This window comes from Aptenodytes forsteri, unplaced genomic scaffold, assembly GCF_000699145.1.
Source record: "Aptenodytes forsteri isolate BGI_AS27 unplaced genomic scaffold, ASM69914v1 Scaffold16, whole genome shotgun sequence".
In the NCBI taxonomy this organism is placed as follows: Eukaryota; Metazoa; Chordata; class Aves; order Sphenisciformes; family Spheniscidae; genus Aptenodytes; species Aptenodytes forsteri.
In genome coordinates, this window is record NW_008794753.1 from 3,213,823 (window position 1) to 3,233,899 (window position 20,077).

The 20,077-nt window shown below is 43.2% G+C and overlaps 2 protein-coding genes across 5 annotated transcripts in view; both read left to right on the forward strand.

The window, feature by feature from the left end:
- Positions 1 to 46: 46 nt before the first annotated feature.
- Positions 47 to 10,118, forward strand: CCNL2 (cyclin L2). 4 transcript variants are annotated; one of them, XM_009274173.2, is made up of 11 exons: positions 47 to 216; positions 582 to 656; positions 1,014 to 1,123; positions 1,403 to 1,523; positions 2,794 to 2,858; positions 5,737 to 5,836; positions 5,922 to 6,026; positions 6,300 to 6,441; positions 7,256 to 7,373; positions 7,456 to 7,548; positions 8,751 to 10,118. In XM_009274173.2, exons 2-11 carry the CDS (start codon positions 588 to 590, stop codon positions 9,103 to 9,105), a joined length of 1,278 nt encoding a protein of 425 aa, XP_009272448.1. In that variant the 5' UTR covers positions 47 to 216; positions 582 to 587; the 3' UTR covers positions 9,106 to 10,118. The 4 variants fall into 4 exon arrangements, with proteins under 4 accessions (XP_009272448.1, XP_019326289.1, XP_019326288.1 ...); XM_019470744.1 differs by lacking the exons at positions 47 to 216; positions 582 to 656; positions 1,014 to 1,123; positions 1,403 to 1,523; positions 2,794 to 2,858 and adding an exon at positions 3,622 to 5,339; XM_019470743.1 differs by lacking the exons at positions 47 to 216; positions 582 to 656; positions 1,014 to 1,123; positions 1,403 to 1,523; positions 2,794 to 2,858 and adding an exon at positions 3,622 to 5,315.
- A 3,530-nt stretch (positions 10,119 to 13,648) lies between these two features.
- The window catches only part of LOC103894780 (C-factor), a 17,482-nt gene continuing 11,053 nt past the window's right edge, over positions 13,649 to 20,077 (forward strand). Inside the window, exons 1-2 of the mRNA XM_009274236.1 lie at positions 13,649 to 13,671; positions 16,190 to 16,277. Coding sequence (XP_009272511.1) covers positions 13,649 to 13,671; positions 16,190 to 16,277 — 111 coding nt within the window. The remainder of the gene's footprint in view (positions 13,672 to 16,189; positions 16,278 to 20,077) is intronic.

Below are 20,077 nucleotides of genomic sequence, written 5' to 3' on the forward strand. Positions count from 1 at the left end.
TTTTTTTTTAAGATCGGGGCTTGCGAAAAGAAGGACTTCTTGGGACTCCTTTGAATTGTAGCGACCTCGGAAAGGTTTTGTTTCCTGGCGAATTCCAATCGCGAACAGTCTCGTTGCTCTCCGAGTGTAAAACTCCCCAGGCATCTTCTAGCTGCCGAGTCTCAGCCGCTCAAATTGCCTTATGACTAGATTCCCCCCTTCTTCCATGCCCACAAAGTAGAGTTTTTTCTGGCGTACTGTCATAACTTTCAGTTTTATTGGGCGCTAGTGTTTGGGTTGTTGGGGGTGTTTTTTAAATTTATTTAATTTGTAGCATGTTTTCATACTTCATAAAGAAGTTTGCGATTTAACCTATGTATTTGACTTACAGCGTTTGTGATGTTGATAACATTTTGGGCTACTTAATTTGTTACTGAGGTAGGGGTGCTAGTTCTCCTTAGGTAGCACTGAACTTACTCCCATACTAAAATACAGCTTAGCTAGTCTTCTGGGTCTTAAATCTGTTGAAATCATTCTAGGTAATTTCTTTCTGGAACTGGCAGTTGTTTTGTTAATACCTGTTGTGGTTACTTCCTTTTTAGGTGGCTATGGCTACAGGACAGGTGCTATTTCAGCGTTTTTTTTATACCAAGTCTTTTGTGAAGCATTCCATGGAGGTAAGAAAATATTGAAAGATGTATATGGCTACAAACATTACTTAATCCTTGATCTGTTTTGGCAAGTTGTCAAGCTGAAAATATTAAAAGATGTAATGTTTGTAGCCATATACTTAATCCTTGATCTGTTTTGGCAAGTTGTCAAGCTAGATGCGATCAGAGTGTTGGTAACTAGCCTGTAGATTTTACTTATTGATCAACATGATTTTACAAACCTACATAGTACTGATTTTGTCAAATTTTTAGTATTTCCTTGTTTTACCACCGTTTTCTCTTGTTATCCCTCCTTAAGCTGTTGGAGGCGATCAGGTCCTGATTTGAGCAAAACATCAGTATCTTGCAATACTTATATTTCAGCATGTGTCAATGGCCTGTGTTCATCTGGCATCCAAAATTGAAGAAGCACCAAGACGCATAAGGGATGTAATTAACGTGTTCCATCGCCTTAGACATCTACGGGAAAAAAAGTAAGCTTAGACTTTGAAACAATCTGAAGTATTTATGTTTTATTTTAATTATTAAACTTCATGGGCCAACGATAGTATCATTCCCTGTTTCATAAATCAGGGAACATCTTGAAGAGATCTCATGAAGGAGAAAAGTGAGTTGACCCATTTTATTAAGTAAATATTCTTGGTGTTATAAATAATGATGTCTCTTACTTTTACACGAACATGATTTAACCTGCATATGAGTAGTCGTTGAGGTTAAGATTATCTTCTTCAGAATTTGAAATTGTCTTGCAGAAAACCTGTGCCTCTAATACTGGATCAAGAATATGTGAACTTGAAGAATCAAATTATTAAGGCAGAAAGAAGAGTGTTAAAGGAGTTGGGATTTTGTGTTCATGTAAAGCACCCTCATAAGGTTTGTACTGTATAAGTTAACTTTATAATCGGTGTTTCATATGCTATAAATGCTTTGAGTAGACTGTGTAACTGCATGGAAGCTGTATGGTTTGTACATGATAACGTTAGTTAATTCAGTAAAGCTAGCTTCTTATGTTCCCAATGTTTTCTTTCTCATTTAAGAGAGTCTTACTAGTTGGTCTTGTATCACTGCTGAATGACGACTGGAGGTGGATGCAGATGCTGAGTATTCCTTGAAGTCAAATTATATAAGTAGTAGCTTTGGTGTTAGAAAACGTCAACTAAACATAGATTCTTAAGGAGAAAGGAATTTGGAGACCTAGGGTTGTGAAATCCTATTATAAGAAACAGTGTGTCATGATCACTCCTTGTGGAAACATGCTGAGGTTATTAAACCCGTATGAGCTAGTTAGTAGTGTTTCTCATGTTCTAAAAAGTACACTCGGGTGTGAAGGGCTTGACTAGAAATGAGACAATTCTCAATATTTAAGTATCTCATGTCAGCCTAGGATGATACTTGGAGGATGTAACTGCTGCAAATGTTTTAAGCTGGTGCTTTAGTACCATTAGCATTATGCCTTAAGTAGCTAAATGTGGTAAAAGAACCTCCTACTTCTGTGCCAGCAGAACCTGGGATCTTGCTCTTTTTCTTCCTTTAAAAGCTACTGCTGTCTTAAGGTCTCTTTAAGCCTACTTGACTTTCAAAATTCACTCATGTTACCGGTACCCCAGAGGACAGTTGTACTTGTTTGTTAATTGTTAGGAATTTTTGCTATTAATCTTTTTATCTGCATCCTTGTTTTCCTTTCAAACCTAAGAAAAAAACTAGAACAGAATAAACCAGTGACACACAACATGTTAGATCCGTTCTCTGCAAATACTGTTATACTTCTGTTACTGCTTATTGCAGCTAGCAATATTTTCTCCCAAGTTACAGCTAAAAAGGAATCGTGAATTGTATAGGAGAACATACCTAGCTTGAAAACAGTTGAAGACAAGACATCTAGATGAATAGCATGATGACTGAGCTCAGAAGACGGAGAGCTAGGAAGGTCAGATCTGGTTGAGTGTCAACTCGTGCACACTTTTGCATTGGAGAGCAGAAGCTGTGTGGATAAAACACTGGGGATGTTGCAAACACTCTCACATCGCATGTGGAGTGTTTTAGAACTTGAAAGAGAATAACAGATGCCTCATGGATGTCCCTCTGAAATAAATAGGTGGCTCTCGAGATTCTTGTTAATAACTCAATAACCCATATCTTCCAGATAATCGTTATGTACCTTCAGGTATTAGAATGTGAACGTAACCAACACCTGGTCCAGACTTCATGGTAAGTTGATTTTCTTTGTTTTAAGAGACCAGCAGGGGCAGTAGCAGAAATATGTCACTTGAGGCACTCTGGGCAACATTGCTCAGAAATGATTGTGGGCCACACCAGACAGCTCCAGTGTTTCTTGGCGTGCCCCAAACTACTACCCAAATGTTGATCGGCCTCTTAAGTTAGAGGCACTGTTTTAATGGTAAGGTAGCTTTCCACCCTGACTTCTCACTTCCCTCCTCTCTGCTTTTACTTTTCAGCTGAAGGGAAAATGTTGAGTGGGTTGTAGGGTTTTCTTGTTTTTTGTTCTTCGGAGAAAATTATGTGTAGTTAAAGTCTGTTACCAGTGCTGGGAAATGGCTTTTCCCAGGGCTTGAGCTTGATTACAGGTGTATCAAAAACTCGGCACAGATAAATTTCTTTTATCTATATGGATAATGCAAGATGTCAGCTTCTAAGACTGGATAAACTCAATGTTTTCATGTTTGCCAAGAAATGTCCTCTGCCTTGTCGCTCTCATTACAGTAAAGATTTTCTTGGGGATGGGAAGCTTATGTAAAATTCCAGGTCTTAAACTTAACAAATAGATAATGCTTTTAAACAATAATGCTTTTTAACAATACTGTGGTTTAAAAACCTTGAGTGAATCCAAAGATCATATTTCTGCTGACTGAACTGTCTGGTACTGTGACCTGTGTGTAGAGAACCAGTTTTGACTTTTCTTTTCTGTACTCTTTTAATCAAAGGGTAGCCTCTGAGGGTAAGTGACTAAGACTTCTCCTCTGCTGCCCAAGCGCTATGGTGCAGGGATAGCTGCCGTCTTCAGTCAAACCAAAGCAGGCTCTACAAAGAGAAGGCTGACTCTAGACAGGTGGTATATACATGATAGTATAGTAACTGGCCAACTGCTTCTTGTGCTTATGCTTTTTTACTTTTATTTTTATTGTGCCTTTTGATTGTTGTATATTTTATAACCTGATTGTTGAAGTTCTGAAAGATTTTTTTAATGTTATATTTCTATAACTGTTAAAATGATGTATTCTTAAATGATAAAGCAAATTAAGGTGGGATTTAAGTCTTAAAGGGATGAATTAACACAACAAAACGTGAAATCTAGTTTCCCTTTGTAAACTAGTTAAACATTTGAGTAGATGTGTGAAGCTTGGAGTCAAATGTAATACATAGGACTTAGAGAAACTTCCCACTACCAGATTTCCCAGTTCCATTGCATGAAGTACTCGGATGTGAGTTACGGGCTACTCATTACCAGTTTTCTACTTGTTACGAAAGAAGGGGTAGGTGGTGAGGAGGGGCAAAATTACACCAATTGAGAAATGGTTCAGATGTTAAAATAACATGTTTGTGTACTGATGCTTGTTGCTTCCAGTACCTGAAAACTGGTGGATATCCAGTATAATTGTTTTTTGAAATGTGTGTTTTTACAACATTACCTTTTTCTTAAAACATTGTGACAAGGATTCATTTCCTCATGTGTCTGATTCTGAGCCCACAGGGAAAATACGCAGAGGCCAAACTTGGAAGCAGGCGTGTTTTTCAATTTGGCAAATTAGAAAAAGGCTGTATGACTTCCAGATGTTTGAAGCACCGCTTTTCTTTACTGCTTCTTTTGCCAAAAGGTTTGTGCTCTCTTTGTAGTGGGACAAGAAAAGTAGGCTTTGAAGTTCCTTTCTCCCAGAAAGGTGAGCTGATGTTTAGCATTGCTTCTCTGGGGTAGCAGTTGCTCTTCGTATAAACAAGAATGTAAGACAACTGGGGCAGGTGGGAGTTTGATACTCTTGGGATTCAAGTTCCTTTTGTCTGTCCTGTGTAAACTGGTTACCAGCGTTTGGACTGTGGTCTCTGGTTTGGATGTCTTGGGGGTTAGTGAATCCTTGTATACTGGGTACCCACATGGTTAATTACTACTTTCAGAAAGCGTATTATTTTGAGGACTTTCTATCGTGCCTGGTTTTAGCTTTTCCCCATCTGATACTTTGCTTGACATATGTGCTCAAAAATCTAGATCTTTCTAAGCACGTCAGCTGACAGATTCGGAGGAAGTTACATTGTGTATTTAAGATTTAGAAGAATAATGCTTAAGTGTACTGACTGGAATATATGCAATATTTTACAGTTTTCTCATTCTGTGAATATTCATTTTAAGCAACCTTACTGAAATGGGACACTTTGGAAACCGTATTTCATGTGCCAAAGAGGAGACTGCCTGAATACTGAGTATTCTCCTGAATTGATGTTCGCAAACACCCTGATTTCTTCTATGGCTGCTTTTTGCATCAAAAAGATTTCTGTTGTGGATGGAAAATAATGCTTCTGAAGGAAAAGGGACCACTTAAATCTCCAGTGGAAGTTGACGTGTGCTGAAGTGGACTGCATTTTCATGGGAGAACTACTACAGGAGCTGCAGCTTTCAGCAAACCATCTGGGCTCAGCCCTATTGCAGAGAAACATGTGAACCTAAAAGTCTATAACTGAGTACTTCAGATTATATTGTGTGTTGTCTTGATGAAAATAACTTGTCTATTGCATGAGAGCAGGCCAGTAGAGATCCAGAAGGAAAAGTGAAGTTAAAATTGGTTCTCTTTTTCACAAGTGAATTTTCAGTTCACAAACTGAATTTCAGCAGCCAGTCAGTCAATCAAACTTAATTTCTGTCACATCCCTCCCCTTGAGGGATTTTTATTTTCTTTATGATTTTTTATTTTTTTTAGTAAAGTCACACAACTTTTCTTTAGATTTACAGGAGTATAATGTTGAAGTCTAGTAACTGAATGCAGAAAGAAATAGTCCTTGTAGAAGTAAAAACAAAAACCCAAAAACCACCAAACAACTTTGCAGTGCCATGCAACTTTGCCGATATCCTGTCTTTCAGGAATTACATGAATGATAGCCTGAGAACAGATGTCTTTGTAAGATTCCAGCCAGAAAGCATTGCCTGTGCATGTATTTACCTCGCAGCTAGGACGCTGGAGGTGAGCATACAGTTCCATTAATTTCAAGTTTGTTAGTTTTTTTAATGGAAGCGGAAAAATGAGCATGTCTTCCCCTCCCTTCCAGATTCCACTTCCTAATCGTCCACACTGGTTTTTACTCTTTGGAGCAACAGAGGAGGAAATTCAAGAAATCTGCTTAAAAATTTTGCAACTCTATACTCGGAAAAAGGTTTGCTGCTTTTTCATATTGTGAGCCTTCATTAAAAGCTGCCGCTTAGAACATGAGTTGGAAAACCTTATTCCATTTGAAACTAGCTGCAAGACATTAAGTGGAACAGGATAGTAGTCACAGTGTCTGGGTCTCTTTAGATTCTCCCCCCCCCCCCCCCCCATAAGTGATAGAAAAAGGCTTCTTTTGATCCCCCCCCCCCCCCCAATAAGTGAGTAAGCAGAAAGTCTGGTTTATTAAGTTTTGTTGTAAGTGGTGCTCCTGTGTTGGCAGGTTGATTTATCTGATCTGGAAAGTAAAGTAGAAAAGAAGAAATTAGCTATCGAAGAGGCAAAAGCACAAGCTAAAGGTCTAGTACCTGAGGGAGCCCCAAGTTTGGATAACACATCAGGATTTTCCCCTATCCCGAAAAATGGTAAGTAGTGGATAACTTGGTTTTTAATAACTCCTTCTCATCTTAAATGTATATTTACCCTTTTGGTATGTGTATACAGCGTGGTTGGTTGGTGGTTGGTTGTTTTTGTTTGGTTTTTTTTTTAAGCTGGCTTCTAGCAACTATTCAAATGGCAGAGTTTGAATAGCATTGGAACTTTGTAATTTCTTGAAACAGATAAAGGCTAAAATCAAATTAGTCTAAAATTAAGGCTAGTTTAAACATACAGTACAGGGTCTTGCTTTTATGTGGTTTTGCAATAAACTCGAACAAATACTTGCAATTGGCATGTTACGCTAAAGCAATATTAAAGCAGAGGTACGATTAGGAACTCTGGCAGGAGTAGTATTTTTGGGTGACAGGTGGTGAGTATTTTCCTGCATACTTGGTCTAAAGTTTCCAGTCTGGTGCATGCCTTGCCTAGAAGGTAACACCATCTTCCTCCTCAGTTTACCTTTAAAAAGATACTAAACAATAGGCAGGAAAAGGAAGTTGCTGTTCTGCCTTCCTGAAGTGCCTTTGAAAGCAATGTGTTACTATTGCAGTTAACTCCCTGGTGTTACTTCAATATTTTGGCAGAAATGTTTCAGATCAGCTTCTGCGTCCTGTGAGCTTCTTCAGATCTGCCTCCTGCGGGTGGCTGTGTGTGCGTGCATGTGTGCACGTATATGCAAACTGCATGTATACGGTACTGATTATTGCAAAGATGATGAAACGGGGCGAGGGGAGGCTTCAGTCCTTCTTTCAGTCGCTACCCATACTTTCAAAATAAGGTAACAAAGGCTTGTTTTTCTAGAGTCTCCAAAAGAGGTTAAAGGAAATAAACCTTCACCGCTACCTGTTCAGGCAATGAAGAATGCTAAGAGGAAAACAGAGGGAGCAAAAAGAATGAGTTCAAATAGCCCAGTAAACGGGTAAGGCTTTCATAATGAAGATGCTTATTTTTTCCCGTTACTACTTTAAGCAAAATAACTTACTGTTCATTGTCTCTTGCAGCGTTCAGAAAGGAAGAGAAAGCAGAAGTCGAAGTGGAAGTAGAGATCAAAGTTATTCAAGATCTCCATCCAGATCCGCATCCCCTAAGCACAGGTACATACTATTGTAAAAGAAGGGCGTGCTGTGAGAAGCTCCCAGACTAAAATTTCCCAGAGTGAGTTTTGGTAGTTTCTCAACAAGAGGCAGAGAAATAACGTGGCAGTATGTGCTGCTAGTTAAAGCTCCAGAAACGTTATGGCTAAGAGTTGTACTGTCTTGGCTCACAGGTCAAGGGAGTTGCAGTGTCTGACCTTGTCGTACCTGGGCCAAATAGATTGAAAGGAGAGCGTAAGCATATTGGGACATTTTTGAATGTCAGCCTGTTTGTTGGTGACATAGGTCCCACCAAGCAGCAGGGTTTATTTGTTGTTTTGGGTTTTTTATGTTTAAAGCTGGGTGTTTGTGGCTACAACCTTTGTTTTTACTGAACTGTATTGGGGTAGTTAAAGCGTTTTCTGCAGTAGATGAACTCTTAACTGCAGCCTTCGTCTCATTGGCAGTTGCTCCTGCAAAACCATAATTTATGAAATACAAAATGATCCTGTTTGGTATGTAGTTGAGAGTAGTAGAGGTTCGTGCTCCTCAGTCAAAGCAAGTTTGACTTATTCAACAGTCTGTGTCCCATTGGGTTTGGGTGTGTACTGATAAAAGTATGGCTTTGTATTAACGTGTTGAATTTAATGAAACATCTTTAAAATCTGCTTTCTGTACTGCCTCGGACTTTGAAGTTCAGCATATAACCATGCTACCCATAGAGGGGTAATCAAAGAGACAGGAACATTAACTCCAAACTTGGGCGTTTTGGTGACAGTATTACTGTAACTGAAGCAGGAGAAGTGGTTTTACCTTTTGTCTTGTTGGCAGCACTTGAATCTGGCAGTTACTCTTAGCTGTTCACGCATGTTTTCTAAGTAGTGAAGGAAAAAAATCTAAAACTGAGACATGACTACTATACTCCAAACGGATTTGAGTTTCTACAAATCAGGATTTCTACGGTAACCAGATGTGATCAAGTCTGGGACACAAGATTACTTTTCATGGGATACTGAACAACAGAATACAGAATCAAGTGCCTGGTCTCAAACTGTGCTTGCACACCTTGGCTCTATAAGTGAGAAGCATTTGTCTATATGGTACTTAAAGTGTGTATGTATGTATTGTGACTACATTTAGGTGCTAATAGTAATGTAGAGTAATTCTATTTAATATTAAGAAAATCATATGCTTTCCCTCCTGTTCTTTTTCTCTTTCCATAGGAAAAGTGAAAGTTACTCCACATCAAGCGGTTCCAAATCCCACAGCCGTTCCAGGAGCCGCAGTGACTCTCCTCCAAGACAGTTCAACCACAGTTCTAGCTACAAAGGTTCCAAGGTGAGAAGTTACAAGAAATCAAAAGACTACAAGTACTCAACACACAAACCACGGAAATCACGCAGCAGGAGTTCATCACGTTCCAGGAGCCGATCCCGGGAGCGCTCTGACCATTCGGGGAAGTACAAGAAGAAGAGTCACTACTATAGAAATCACAGGCATGAGCGTTCACGCTCCTATGAGCGAGCAAGTCATCGCTATGACCGAGACCATCCTGGCCACAGTAGGCATAGGCGATGAATAAAGTAAAAAGTTCTTTCCTTTGGAATTTAAGCAGTGGAGCTCTTTCCCATTTGGTCTTTGCAGCATAGGGTTAACCTGGCTTGTAAACCACCTAGCTTGAGTAATGTCCATTTTGCTGGCAGTTCTGTACTTACTATCATGAATCCAAAGGAAAGATACTAACAAAACAGGATGATGTGAAAGACTTAATCTGATAAATGTCTTGGTGACTGTTCTGCTGGAGTGTCACCTAATAACACTGCAGAACTCGTCTCTGGATGCTCCTATGCCTGCTCTTTAGTAATTTGCATACCGTAGTGCAGTGGAGTGTTATTTGGGACTTCCAGTTCTGCAAGCAGGACCTCCGTTGCTCAGTAGTTGGAATACTGTGCTGAACAGTCCTTCCCTGTGGAACTAGAAGGCTCAAGACAGTTCATAAAAACCATTGGAGTGGCTTGGTGCTAACAAAGCTGTCTTTTCATACTGACTCAATTATGTTGTACAAATGTAAGGTGACTTTTTTAGAACTGTTGCCTATATTAGGTTATACATGTGTATATATATTTTGCAGTGTTACAGTACAGTATGGGAGTATGGCCTTACTAGCCTTTACACTTTATCCACAATGTAAATAAGCATTTGTTTAATACAGGTGGAAGATATATACAGAAAATTCAAAACTTGAATTCTATCAAAAGACTTGTGTAGAAAATTCTGATAAATGTGAAAGTATTTAGCTCTGTGTATTGAGAGTAGTATATTTTTATCTGTGCAATGCTGTGTGCAGGCCACCAGCTCATAAGACATTTCCTATATATTCATTTTAAGTGGTTTGAAATTCTTTACTCAGGATCTTTGACACTGAAGAATTAGTAGTTTGTCAATCTGCATGCTTGTCGAAGAACAGAGCATTTAAAGAAAAAAAAAAAAAAACAGCAAAAACCCCACAGCCCAGTAGTATCAGTTCTAGTGGTATATCTGAGCTGTTACTCTCATGCTCCCTAATTTCATTAAAGTATTTGATTTTCTATCAAATTTACTTGATGGTAGTTTCTTATGAGCTATACCACTGTGCCTACTCATAAGGAAAGGAATTTGGTGCTGAATGAAGAGATTGTCAAATTGTAGTAGATTTAAGACTAGCGTAAGTTGTTGCACCCTGAATACAGGTGTAGTAGATGTCGTGCTGGGCCCATCCTGGAGGAGCAGACTGGTGTATGGTGTGAAATAGGGTGCTGTTATTTGAACCTTTCAGGCTCTGTGAGTAGATCTTCCTAGAACCACTGCCTGCTGGTTAAACTTCCTCTGTCCGCTCTGGGGGAAACAAGATGCATGAGGGATTTTGTGGTCAATCTTGTAGGTGCCTCAGTGTGACAGTGACTCTTCTAACGCTTCTTTTAAATCCAAACCAATCTCTTGGCAATTTTCTTAGTTTTTAACATGGAGGCAAGGCAGCTGAAAGCATTTGCAGTCAACCTTCCTCTAGCCAACCTCTAGTCTACCAAATTTCCTGAGCTGGAGGTTCTGTAGGATTATTCTGTGTAATTACCAGTGGATGTGTTTGTGAACTTGACTACTCTTTGTTTGAACTGTGATGGTTTTGACCTCTGCAGTTCCTTCTGATGTTCTGTTCCATAACAGTTCCTGGTCACCTTGCAGTAGCAGTAGTTGGTTTGTAGTTCTTTGCCATAGTTGTGATGACATCTCAGCTGAGAAAAGACAACTAATTGAGACAGGCAGCAGATCCAAGGAAAGCTCCTCGGAGCTCCAGCAGAGCACTGCTATGGAATGGAAGTTAATCTGTTCCTGAATCGGTGAACTACCTGCCTTAACTTGACCTTTGCACACAGATGGAAACTAATTATTTCATACTTGGTATGCTAAATAATTGAGTAGAAGTTAAAGTAGCTCAGACATAACATGATACAAAAAGTAACTTTGATCTATTCAGACGTGAGCAACCTGAAGTAAGTGTTCTCTAGAGATTCCCCATTTTACGTCTTCCTCGTTCTTACTACCTGGATATTACTTGGAGCAGGTCAACTTCAAATCTCTGTTTACTAATTCCAGTTCTAAAAGGTAGTTGGTGTCTCCCCGTTTAACTACTTCATTCTGCTCCGGATGCTTCCGGAATTGCCTCTTGTCCAGTTCCTGAGGTAAGCAACATGTGGGGAGGCAGGCTTCACAGCTGCAGCCTCCTCCAGAAAGACACCAGGAGGAATTACTTTAGTTAAGTCTCGGTTCTGCTAGCTACAGACGTGACCTTCCTCCAGTGCAAGTAGCATGGACGAGGATAAAGGTAAGACCCGGGCTACGTACGCTTTTCTACATGGACATAATGTCACTTGGCATAAAAATCGGCATCTGTGTCCTATAAACTACTGTGCTTATGTACAGCGCTGGATAAATGTACTTTCTAGTACACTTGTTAAAATCTGGAGAGGAAAAAACAAAGGAGAAAGTGTGTGTAGTTTGACATTAAGGTGGTTTGGTTCCAAAACAAAAGGGATCACATCGCAGGATTGAAAGACCTCCTGTCCTAGGAGGGAACAATCTGTCTTCACCAGCAAAAAGCCCAATGCAGCTAGCTACGCAGGATGTCCTGGTGAGGTGGGGTGGGGAGAAGGTGCCCAGAGTAGCTAGAGAAGCACAAGAACTGTTGAAATGCGGGGGCTGATTGGTTGGGTGGGAGTAGATGCGCCTCTGTTTAACAGAGGCGTGCCTGTTTTCACTATCCCGTGGTACGGCGCGCAGCCGTAAGGGCTGGCAAAGGTATTGTTTTACTTTGCTCAGGAAGTCCAAGATTAAAGAGTTTTCCCGTGTATTTGGTAACTAGGGGCATTTACCGTGCCGAGTGCTAAGAACTGTAGTATCGGTCATATTTCACCCTGAAAATAACTGGCTCAGCATTCCAAAGCAGTCATTCCAGAGTTTCAGTTTAAGCTCTTTGCAGTGGTCAACTTAGGAACCTTTGAATTAAATCCCTGTTTCCTTGAAGTTGGGAATCTTGGGCATTCTGTTAGTTTAGCCACCTTTCCAGCTGATACCAAACATATCCACCAATCCACAAAAGTCTGGAATGGAACATGCATTTCTCTACCTTAAAATAGCTGGCAGATAGCAGCTGAATTTCATGAACAGTAATGGCTCTGCTCCTCTCCACCTGTCCAATAGTGAGCAAAGGGCACAGGTAACAACCGCAGTTGGTCCCTGGGAGATTACAGAGCTGTGGTTCATGAGAATCTCACCCCTTGACCCACGGAAAAGAGAAATGGGCTAGGTGCCACTTCTTGGGGTGTGAAAATGTTTCGAAGTGGATGAACGCCCGTGACAGTTTTGATGTGAGCCAGCCCCAGGGAACTGCTGAGACAACTCGGGGAAGCAAGTGCTGCTGACAACAAGCAAGCCAGAAGTCCAATTAACGGAGCTGACAGATTATTTTCTTCTCTTTTCTTGGCACCAGTTTGCATTTGTTCGCTTAATCTTCTGTAAGCACAGTTCCTGTGGTAGGTGTCGAGTGGATGTGATCGGGCACAACGCTGGAAAAAAAAATCAGCCCAGTCTTTGGAGAAGTGTTAAGAAATACTGTGTCAAGTAATTTCTTCGTTCCTCACGTATGCTTAGTGCCCTCTTGGAACCCTACTGCTTGTCTCTTTACATCTGGTTAGGTGTCAGTTGCTTTTCCCAAGGTTTCCTGCAGAGCTGAAAGGAACAGGGCTGCTCTTTGTCTTACTAGAAAAAACATCCTCCACCTTGGGGTCATCTGATGGGGTAGCGATCAGAAACCACTGGTGTCTGGCAGAACTGTGGTGGTTCGTGTGAAATGATACGAAGAGACAGTCTATACCCTAACCATGACTTGGGAAATGACCCTTCCGTCAGGCAGGCAGGCAGTCCTGCACATGAGCTCTTGGGGAACTTGTCAGTTCTTTGGTGAAGAGCTTGCTTTCTCAACCTCTTTGTTAATTTCTACTTGTTTTCCTAGTAAGCGGAGCTGAAAATAGAATAAATGGTGTGCAGTCCTGCTCAGACATTATTTCACTATTTACCAGTGAAATCTTACAGTTGAAGGATCAACTGTTCTTTTCTCGATGCCATCAGTGTTTGATCTAGCGCGTCTTTCAGGAGGCTGGGGAAGCGGTGCAGGCCTGCATTGTGCCAGTCCCTGAATCCAGACATAGGCTATGTCCTTGTAGTCAGAAAATGGGACAACCCCTGACCTGACTAGTTCCTCCAGCTGAAAGCTGTGCATAGTACTTTGTGCTCACTGTACTGAGACCAATCTTTTTTCTTTGGCTCCCCCCAGCTGCCAGCGCTTGTGACTATCACAGATCATACAATGTTTAGAATTTGTTTACAACCTGTAGTCCTACTGGGTAAGAAATGGTGAGAGAATCTAAGTTTTCATTTTAAGAAACCAGAAAAATGTCTAGTTCTCATGGTTACAAAGATTACAAAACACAGAAATCCGTGTGTATCAGGCTGAGCAAACAGAAGGCGAGGAGTTTAGGTTTACCTAAAAGAAAAACCAAACCCACCACTTTTTTATGTACGTGCATACATGTACAAGTCTCGGCTCTTAAGGTGAGTTACGACTTCTGTTTTCTGAACAGCTGAAGACTGCAACGTGGCTCTCGCTCATCAGAACATCTCTCAGGTTGTTACTCTGTGATCGCTCTGAATCTGGCGTTTGCGTGTAATTCCTTCTGCCCGGAGAGAGGCCATCTCACTGGCCAGAAGCTTTGAAGGGACAGCGCTTACTGAGACCTCTGACTTAGAAGACACTACAGTTTTGGCCAGGCTATGGTTCTCTTTCCTCAGATCAAGCCGCCTACCTGCTCTAGCAGCGCAGCCTGGTCCTCCTTCCTTCATGGAAATAATCCTCCGGGCTTCCCGGCTAATGTTTCCTCAGCAATGGACTCCACGGCTGTAAATCCAATGTGCAGGTGGAAGGTCACACCCTCAGCTCTCTACTTGCTCTCTACCAGCAGAGGCTCAGCCAACAAAGCTTTCCTTTTTCAGGCGAACGCCTAAAGAATTATTTCCTCAAATACGGAACTTCTAGCACAGTGTGTGCCAGGCAGGTGGTGACCAAGAGGGAAAGATCCCCCCTCTTGGGTGAGCCAAAGGTAGGAAGCCAGTGGTTGACACGATCAAAGAATAATTGAATAAACAGCAAAGCCTGGAGTTTTTGAGATCAGATGAGAAAAGCAGGTTTCAATTCCCTGTTAGACGTTTGGAAGGGAGGCTTTAATTGAGATTTACCATAAGCTTCAGTGCAGATGTCGTCTCCGTGCAGAGCTGGGTGCCGGGCCCTTTGCACCTCTGGAAAATCAACGTGGTGGGAAATGGGAGAGAGGTTCAGCTTCTGTCAGAAACTGTCCACCTTCATTGCCGAGCTCACTGCGTATGCCTCTGGAGTCTGGCCAGAAATTTTGGAGTCCATTGCCACCTCTGAAGCCCACTTACGATCTGATATGGCCAGGTCCGAAATACTGAAACTGATCGTGGCTTTGGTTTATGGCAGAGTCTTTTGTGCGCCTCTGTTTGTGAAGGGTGGCTACTCTTCTCGTGTTTGACATCCCAGAGTCTGCTCAAACTGAATTCTGCTGACTTGAAGGCTGTGGATTGGTGATTCAAAACCATTTAGTTAGAGGGAGTGTCTGTTTTAAGCCTTATTTTGCTTGTTTTGCCCACGGCCTATCACTCTAATAATGATTTATGGTTCCACAAACACTATAAATATCCTGATATTCTGATATGTTCTTGGGTGGAAAAAGTGCCAGAGACCTAAAAAAAAAAAAAAAAAAGCCTTGCAGCATGTCCTGCACAGAGACAGACCAAAGCCAAAGAGGAGCTGAATCAACGGAGCTCGCTCAAATACAGAAACTGCGAGTGGCAATTATTTAAGAGTATTGCTTCACCCAGAATAAAAGCAGTATTTTCTCCATTGTCCTGCCAGGTAACTCCTCTCCAAGGGTTGCCAGGCAACCCTTGTTTTTATTTTCTTTAAATGTGGGTGAGAAATTACTAAGCAAAGCAATTCTGCCTCTGGTGTATCCAACTCAACCCAGGTTGAGCTAAACAGCATAAAAATTTGCCTTACTAGACTGTGGTTAGCAGTGTGCTGAAACCTGGACTTTACTTGAAGAGTTAGACCGAAGCAGGCCTGGAGGAACCAGCTTCTAGTACGCGGAACTTGATTAAAAGCCATGGCAAACAGCAGTAAGAGCTGGAAAGGAGAGGGTGAGGGCTGAGGTGAGGAGACGGGACTGGGGCTGGCCAGACTCACTTCGGATGCTATCCAACTCCAGCTGGTGGAAGAGAATCCTCATACGCTGGACCTGGTCGCTGTTTGCCATCCGCAAGGAGCTCTGGGCAATGTTTCTCTCCTATGCGCCTTGCTATGTCTTGTAACTCGGGTGTCTACCTCCTGTCACTCAGGAAAAATGCCTTACTGATGGGATGGGACCTTGCTGGCCCAGGGGAACCTGTCACCAACTCTCCGTGTGACCTCGGGCTATATGACTGGGCCCTGTCCCAGTTTCCCCGTCTATAAAAGCAGAGTAAGAGCTTTTTTAGGAAAACCTTGGCGCTTCGAAAAGCATTACGTGGCATTCTGTACAGGTCAGTTCTGTCTTTTGTGTATCTGGACAATAGCAGGGGTTTTCAGTATATGTTTTACTTACTAAGAAAAACATCTTCCTCTAGTTAGACTGTTTCTTCCCCTTCGAGAACTACTCTGAATTCCAGACAAGAGACAAGCACCCTGTGCATGAAGTCCGAGCTGCACTCTGGCAGTGACAAAACTCCCCTTGACTTCAGTGAGGTTTGACCCTTTTTGTTCTACCGGTCCGCACGAAAGCTGCTGGCCGAAAAATACTCCAAATGGCTCGATAAAGAGATACTTCCACTGACAGGACCCAGACTAGAGGAGGAACGCAGTAAGGAATACCCGAGAAATCGACGGTGAATAGCAGTGAAATAGCGTTAAAAAGTGACAGTTACGGATTTAATCTGCAGTCGGCAACAATCACGTTTGATTGCAAGCGCAGCACCAAGCACGCTGTAAAGCGCCTAACGGCTCTCTCCAGTCTCTCAGGTCGGCAAAGTTGCGCTGTGATTACATCAACCCTGATGACAGCCCTCCTGCACCGCGTCAGGGGTACCGCGGGCCGCCTAGTGCTTGCGTACCGAGCAGAGCGTGCACACCACCACCAGCCCAGAGGCTGCCGATCCCAGTGCCGCCGCTGCGGGCTTAACTCACATGCGCAAAATTCCAGCTATGCCTGGCAGCCCTAGCACTCGTGTGTGCTGACAGCAAGGACTGAATAAATTACAAGCACAAAGAGGTTGACTAAGCTGTCTTATGCCTGACAGGGATTTTTTGAAAATTCTCCAAAACCAACAAAATGCTGTTGGTAACGCACAAAGAGAATTCTGAAATTAACACAGCGCGCATGGGAAGGCAGGTAATTGATTAAACCTCTTGGAAAAGAAGAGAGTGCTGGTGTTTGTGAGACGGAGAGACGTTTCTGGAACGGAGCTTTATTTGGAAGAAAGGAGAAAAACACAGGTATCGGTATACAGGGCAACCTTACTGCTGGCTTGTTGCCACATCTGATCTTTGCACAAAGACCAGCTTTTCCGTAGAGAAACAGTGGAATCTGATTCCGTGGATCCACTTTAAATAAGGGGTGATGGATCCGCACGTTCATTTTTACATAGGGCAGAGCAATAACCAGACATTTATTTGATTGTTTTGGTGCTCTGGAACCCCTTGATATTAGCCATTGATTTCTCTGCGTGTGTGTGAGCGCGAGCAGTTTACGTTCCTTCCAAACCTCCGCGCAGGTAACTGGCCTCTTATCTGCAAGGCTGAGCTAAGCTTCAGCGTGTGACCACCACCCATCGCTGCCAGGGTAATCAGCCCCTCGGGCAATGCTGTTTCCAAAACCACTGAACCTTGAGAGGATGGAGGGGTTGGAGGCCCTTCCCAAGGGTCCTATTGTGGAGTATCACTCACAGTTGATCCATTCATGGCATGTGAGTTCCTTTCAGTCTTCAGAGCACTTTTCCTTATGAAAACAATGCCACGGGGCCAGTAGAGGACACGATATGGAAATACTAAGAGGGATATTCATACTGCCTGAGAACTTAGACACCAAAGGTGGAGAATTCCCTCTCTTTCCTGTATGGAAAGCTGATGGGTAGAGACAGGTATTTGAATTTCAATTAGACTTCTCCAAACCCTGCCGTGGACGAGTCTGTCTCTCTCAGAACTACACAGGAGTAGCAGCTGCCTAAACAACGTACCAAACCTGGGCAGCGTGAACACACTCTTGCTCACTTGCCCAAGCTGACAAAGGAAGTTATTGTATAGCCAGGAGCTGAGGTATAATTCTCTAAACCCCAGCTGAGCGTCTGACCCTCGCTAGGGCCCCGGGAGAAATGGACTGGCCCAACTATCCTTCGCAAGCAATAGGTGGCACGTGTATCCAGCGGCGCCTCCAGCCTCCTCTGCTACCAGCACCACCAGCTGGTAAGAAGCCAATGTGACTTCAAAACGAATGTAGCTAACCCAGCCTCAGAGGACGGAGAGAACAATATTTCCGTGGGACTAAGGGAGAGCACAGTGAAAGGCAGTGGCATTTTCAACACCTCCTCAGCAGTCCTCAGAGACCCGATACAAAGCCTGTTCAAAGCAGAAGAAATCTTTCCATCGTTTGCCCTACCTATTGCGGTAATGGCACTCCTCGGTGTCGTAAGACCGGCAATAGACTGGTGGCTTCCCTTTGTGGGCCTGAGGTATAACGTCCCCAAGTCCACGCTCTGCCCTTCAACGTCCATTTCTTTCAGGTGGTCTGAGAAAGGTGTTGCACAATGCAGCTTCTCGCGTTCACAGCAGGGAAAGGGACAACACGTGCACAGCATGAGTCCTTCCACAGGGAAGGTTAAACCAACCAGTTCACGCTCGTTAGCTGAGCGGTGGTATTTGGCCGTGCGTGCTCTCTGCTCATTATAGATGTGATGTGAAGCGCGGCAGCTTAAACAAGAGATGTCCATACCAACCCATTCTATCTCCTGTTTGTCACAAGGGAAGAATATATTCATGGGCACTCACCACAGCCCCAGTAATACACAGCAAACCTGAAAAGCTGCAGCAAATTGGTTTGAGCCCAGTATGGAGACAATGGTCCCGGCTCCCAGATGACACACGTGGGTAGCCCTGCACGGGAGTGAATGATGAGTGAATGGGTGATGATTTTCACACAAAGGTCTGGCTGCTTGTCCGTAACCCCAAATGAGCAAGAAACCATCCGAAACCCAAGGTGGCCGTTTCCCTTTTGGCGTGAGTCACCCCCCAGGCAGAGCGCAGTACCTGGGTGCGGTCCCCTGACCTATGGCTCAGTGTCCTCAAGACAGATCATTTCACCTCTGTTCCCCAGCCGTGAAGCGGAGCCAGCTACGCTTGACACTTCTGTTACGTATTTTCAGACTATCAGGGAAAAGGGCAATTTATGATGGATATTGCCCTTATGGTTTGTTTGCCAAGTGCTGTGTATGTTTACGATGCCATAAAAAGGCAATGTAACACGCGATTAAACACAACATACTTTGTATGTAAAACTTTTGCAATGGGCAAACACTGTATCTGCTAAACCTTGGACTCAGATTCCTGCTTCATGTTAAGAACCCACCGAATCATTTGGCTCAGTGAGAGCCTGGGACTCTCTGCTTGCTGAAGGAAGAGAGCGGGCTGGGGACCGTTCTCTGTACAGAGACTTGGTACAATGGAAATACACATCATAGTCGTGACTTCCTACACAAGGATAACAACAAAAACGCTGATCGAGAAGCCATGTCACTGGTCAGCTTCGCTTGCAGGCAACGCTTTTTGTGTCTAAGGGCCTGAGATACGAGAAATGACTGCAAGTATCTTGTACTCTTCATCTCGCCCTGGGAGTGCGACATGGGAATATCAAACCTTCTTTTGAGCCATCCAGCGGTAACGGACATTTTCAGATATGCAGATCCTGTACGTTATTTGGAGCTACTGCAGTTGTTTAGAAATAAAAAAACCAACAAAAGGGAAATGGGGTACACTCATCGGATGTTTTTGGCTTTTCCACAGAATTTGAACAAATTACCAAGTCTCCTTGTGCTTTAGTTCCCCAAGTACAAGGGGAGAGGCTATTCTTGACCTATGTCAGGATGAAGCTAATGTTTTAAAAGCTTACCGGTCTTTTAATAAAGAAAATAAAGAGCAATATAGTAGTAACAGATGTAATTAAAGCCTTTATACCTACATATACCAATTTATATGCACGAGCGTGTGCAGACCGATGTATCTGGGAAAGCACGCACAAGCACTGCGGGGAACATGTGTAAGGGCTAGCCAGAGCAAGGAAGCCTGTAGCGATTTCCAGGCGCAGGTCACCCACAATGCAGAATGAATGGTAGGGTAATGCTTCTAACAGCCGAAAAAGGCAGCTTGATCTGCGCCTCCGGCAGTAACTTGGGGAGTCCAGAAATGTGGGTTCAGTTCCTGCCTCTGCTTCATCACCCCCTTGGAGAACTTTTATCTTTTCTCTGTTCTTCTACCCACTCCTGGACGTTGGGGGTAGCAATTTCACCATTGGCCATTTATGTCAGCCTTATTCATAAGGATTACTTCTTGCAGAGCAGCCGCGCTCGGGGCAGCCCGTCGCCGCCAGGACAACGAGGGATCTGCTTCTTCCCTGCAGAAGTTCGTGAAACAGGGCATTCGGGCAACCGTACAGGGAGCGGGTTAGGTGGTGATCTCTGTGAGAGAGGGCAGAACGCGTTTATCCTCCCCTGCTGGAAAGCCAATCGTTTTCCGAGCGCACTCTTTTTTCCGCGGGGCGGGGGACTACCGACGGCAACTCGGGCAAGCACCCCACGCTGCCCAGGGCCGGCTGCGCGGCCCCGGCCTCTCGGGACGCTCCCGTGAGCCCGAAGCCCGGAG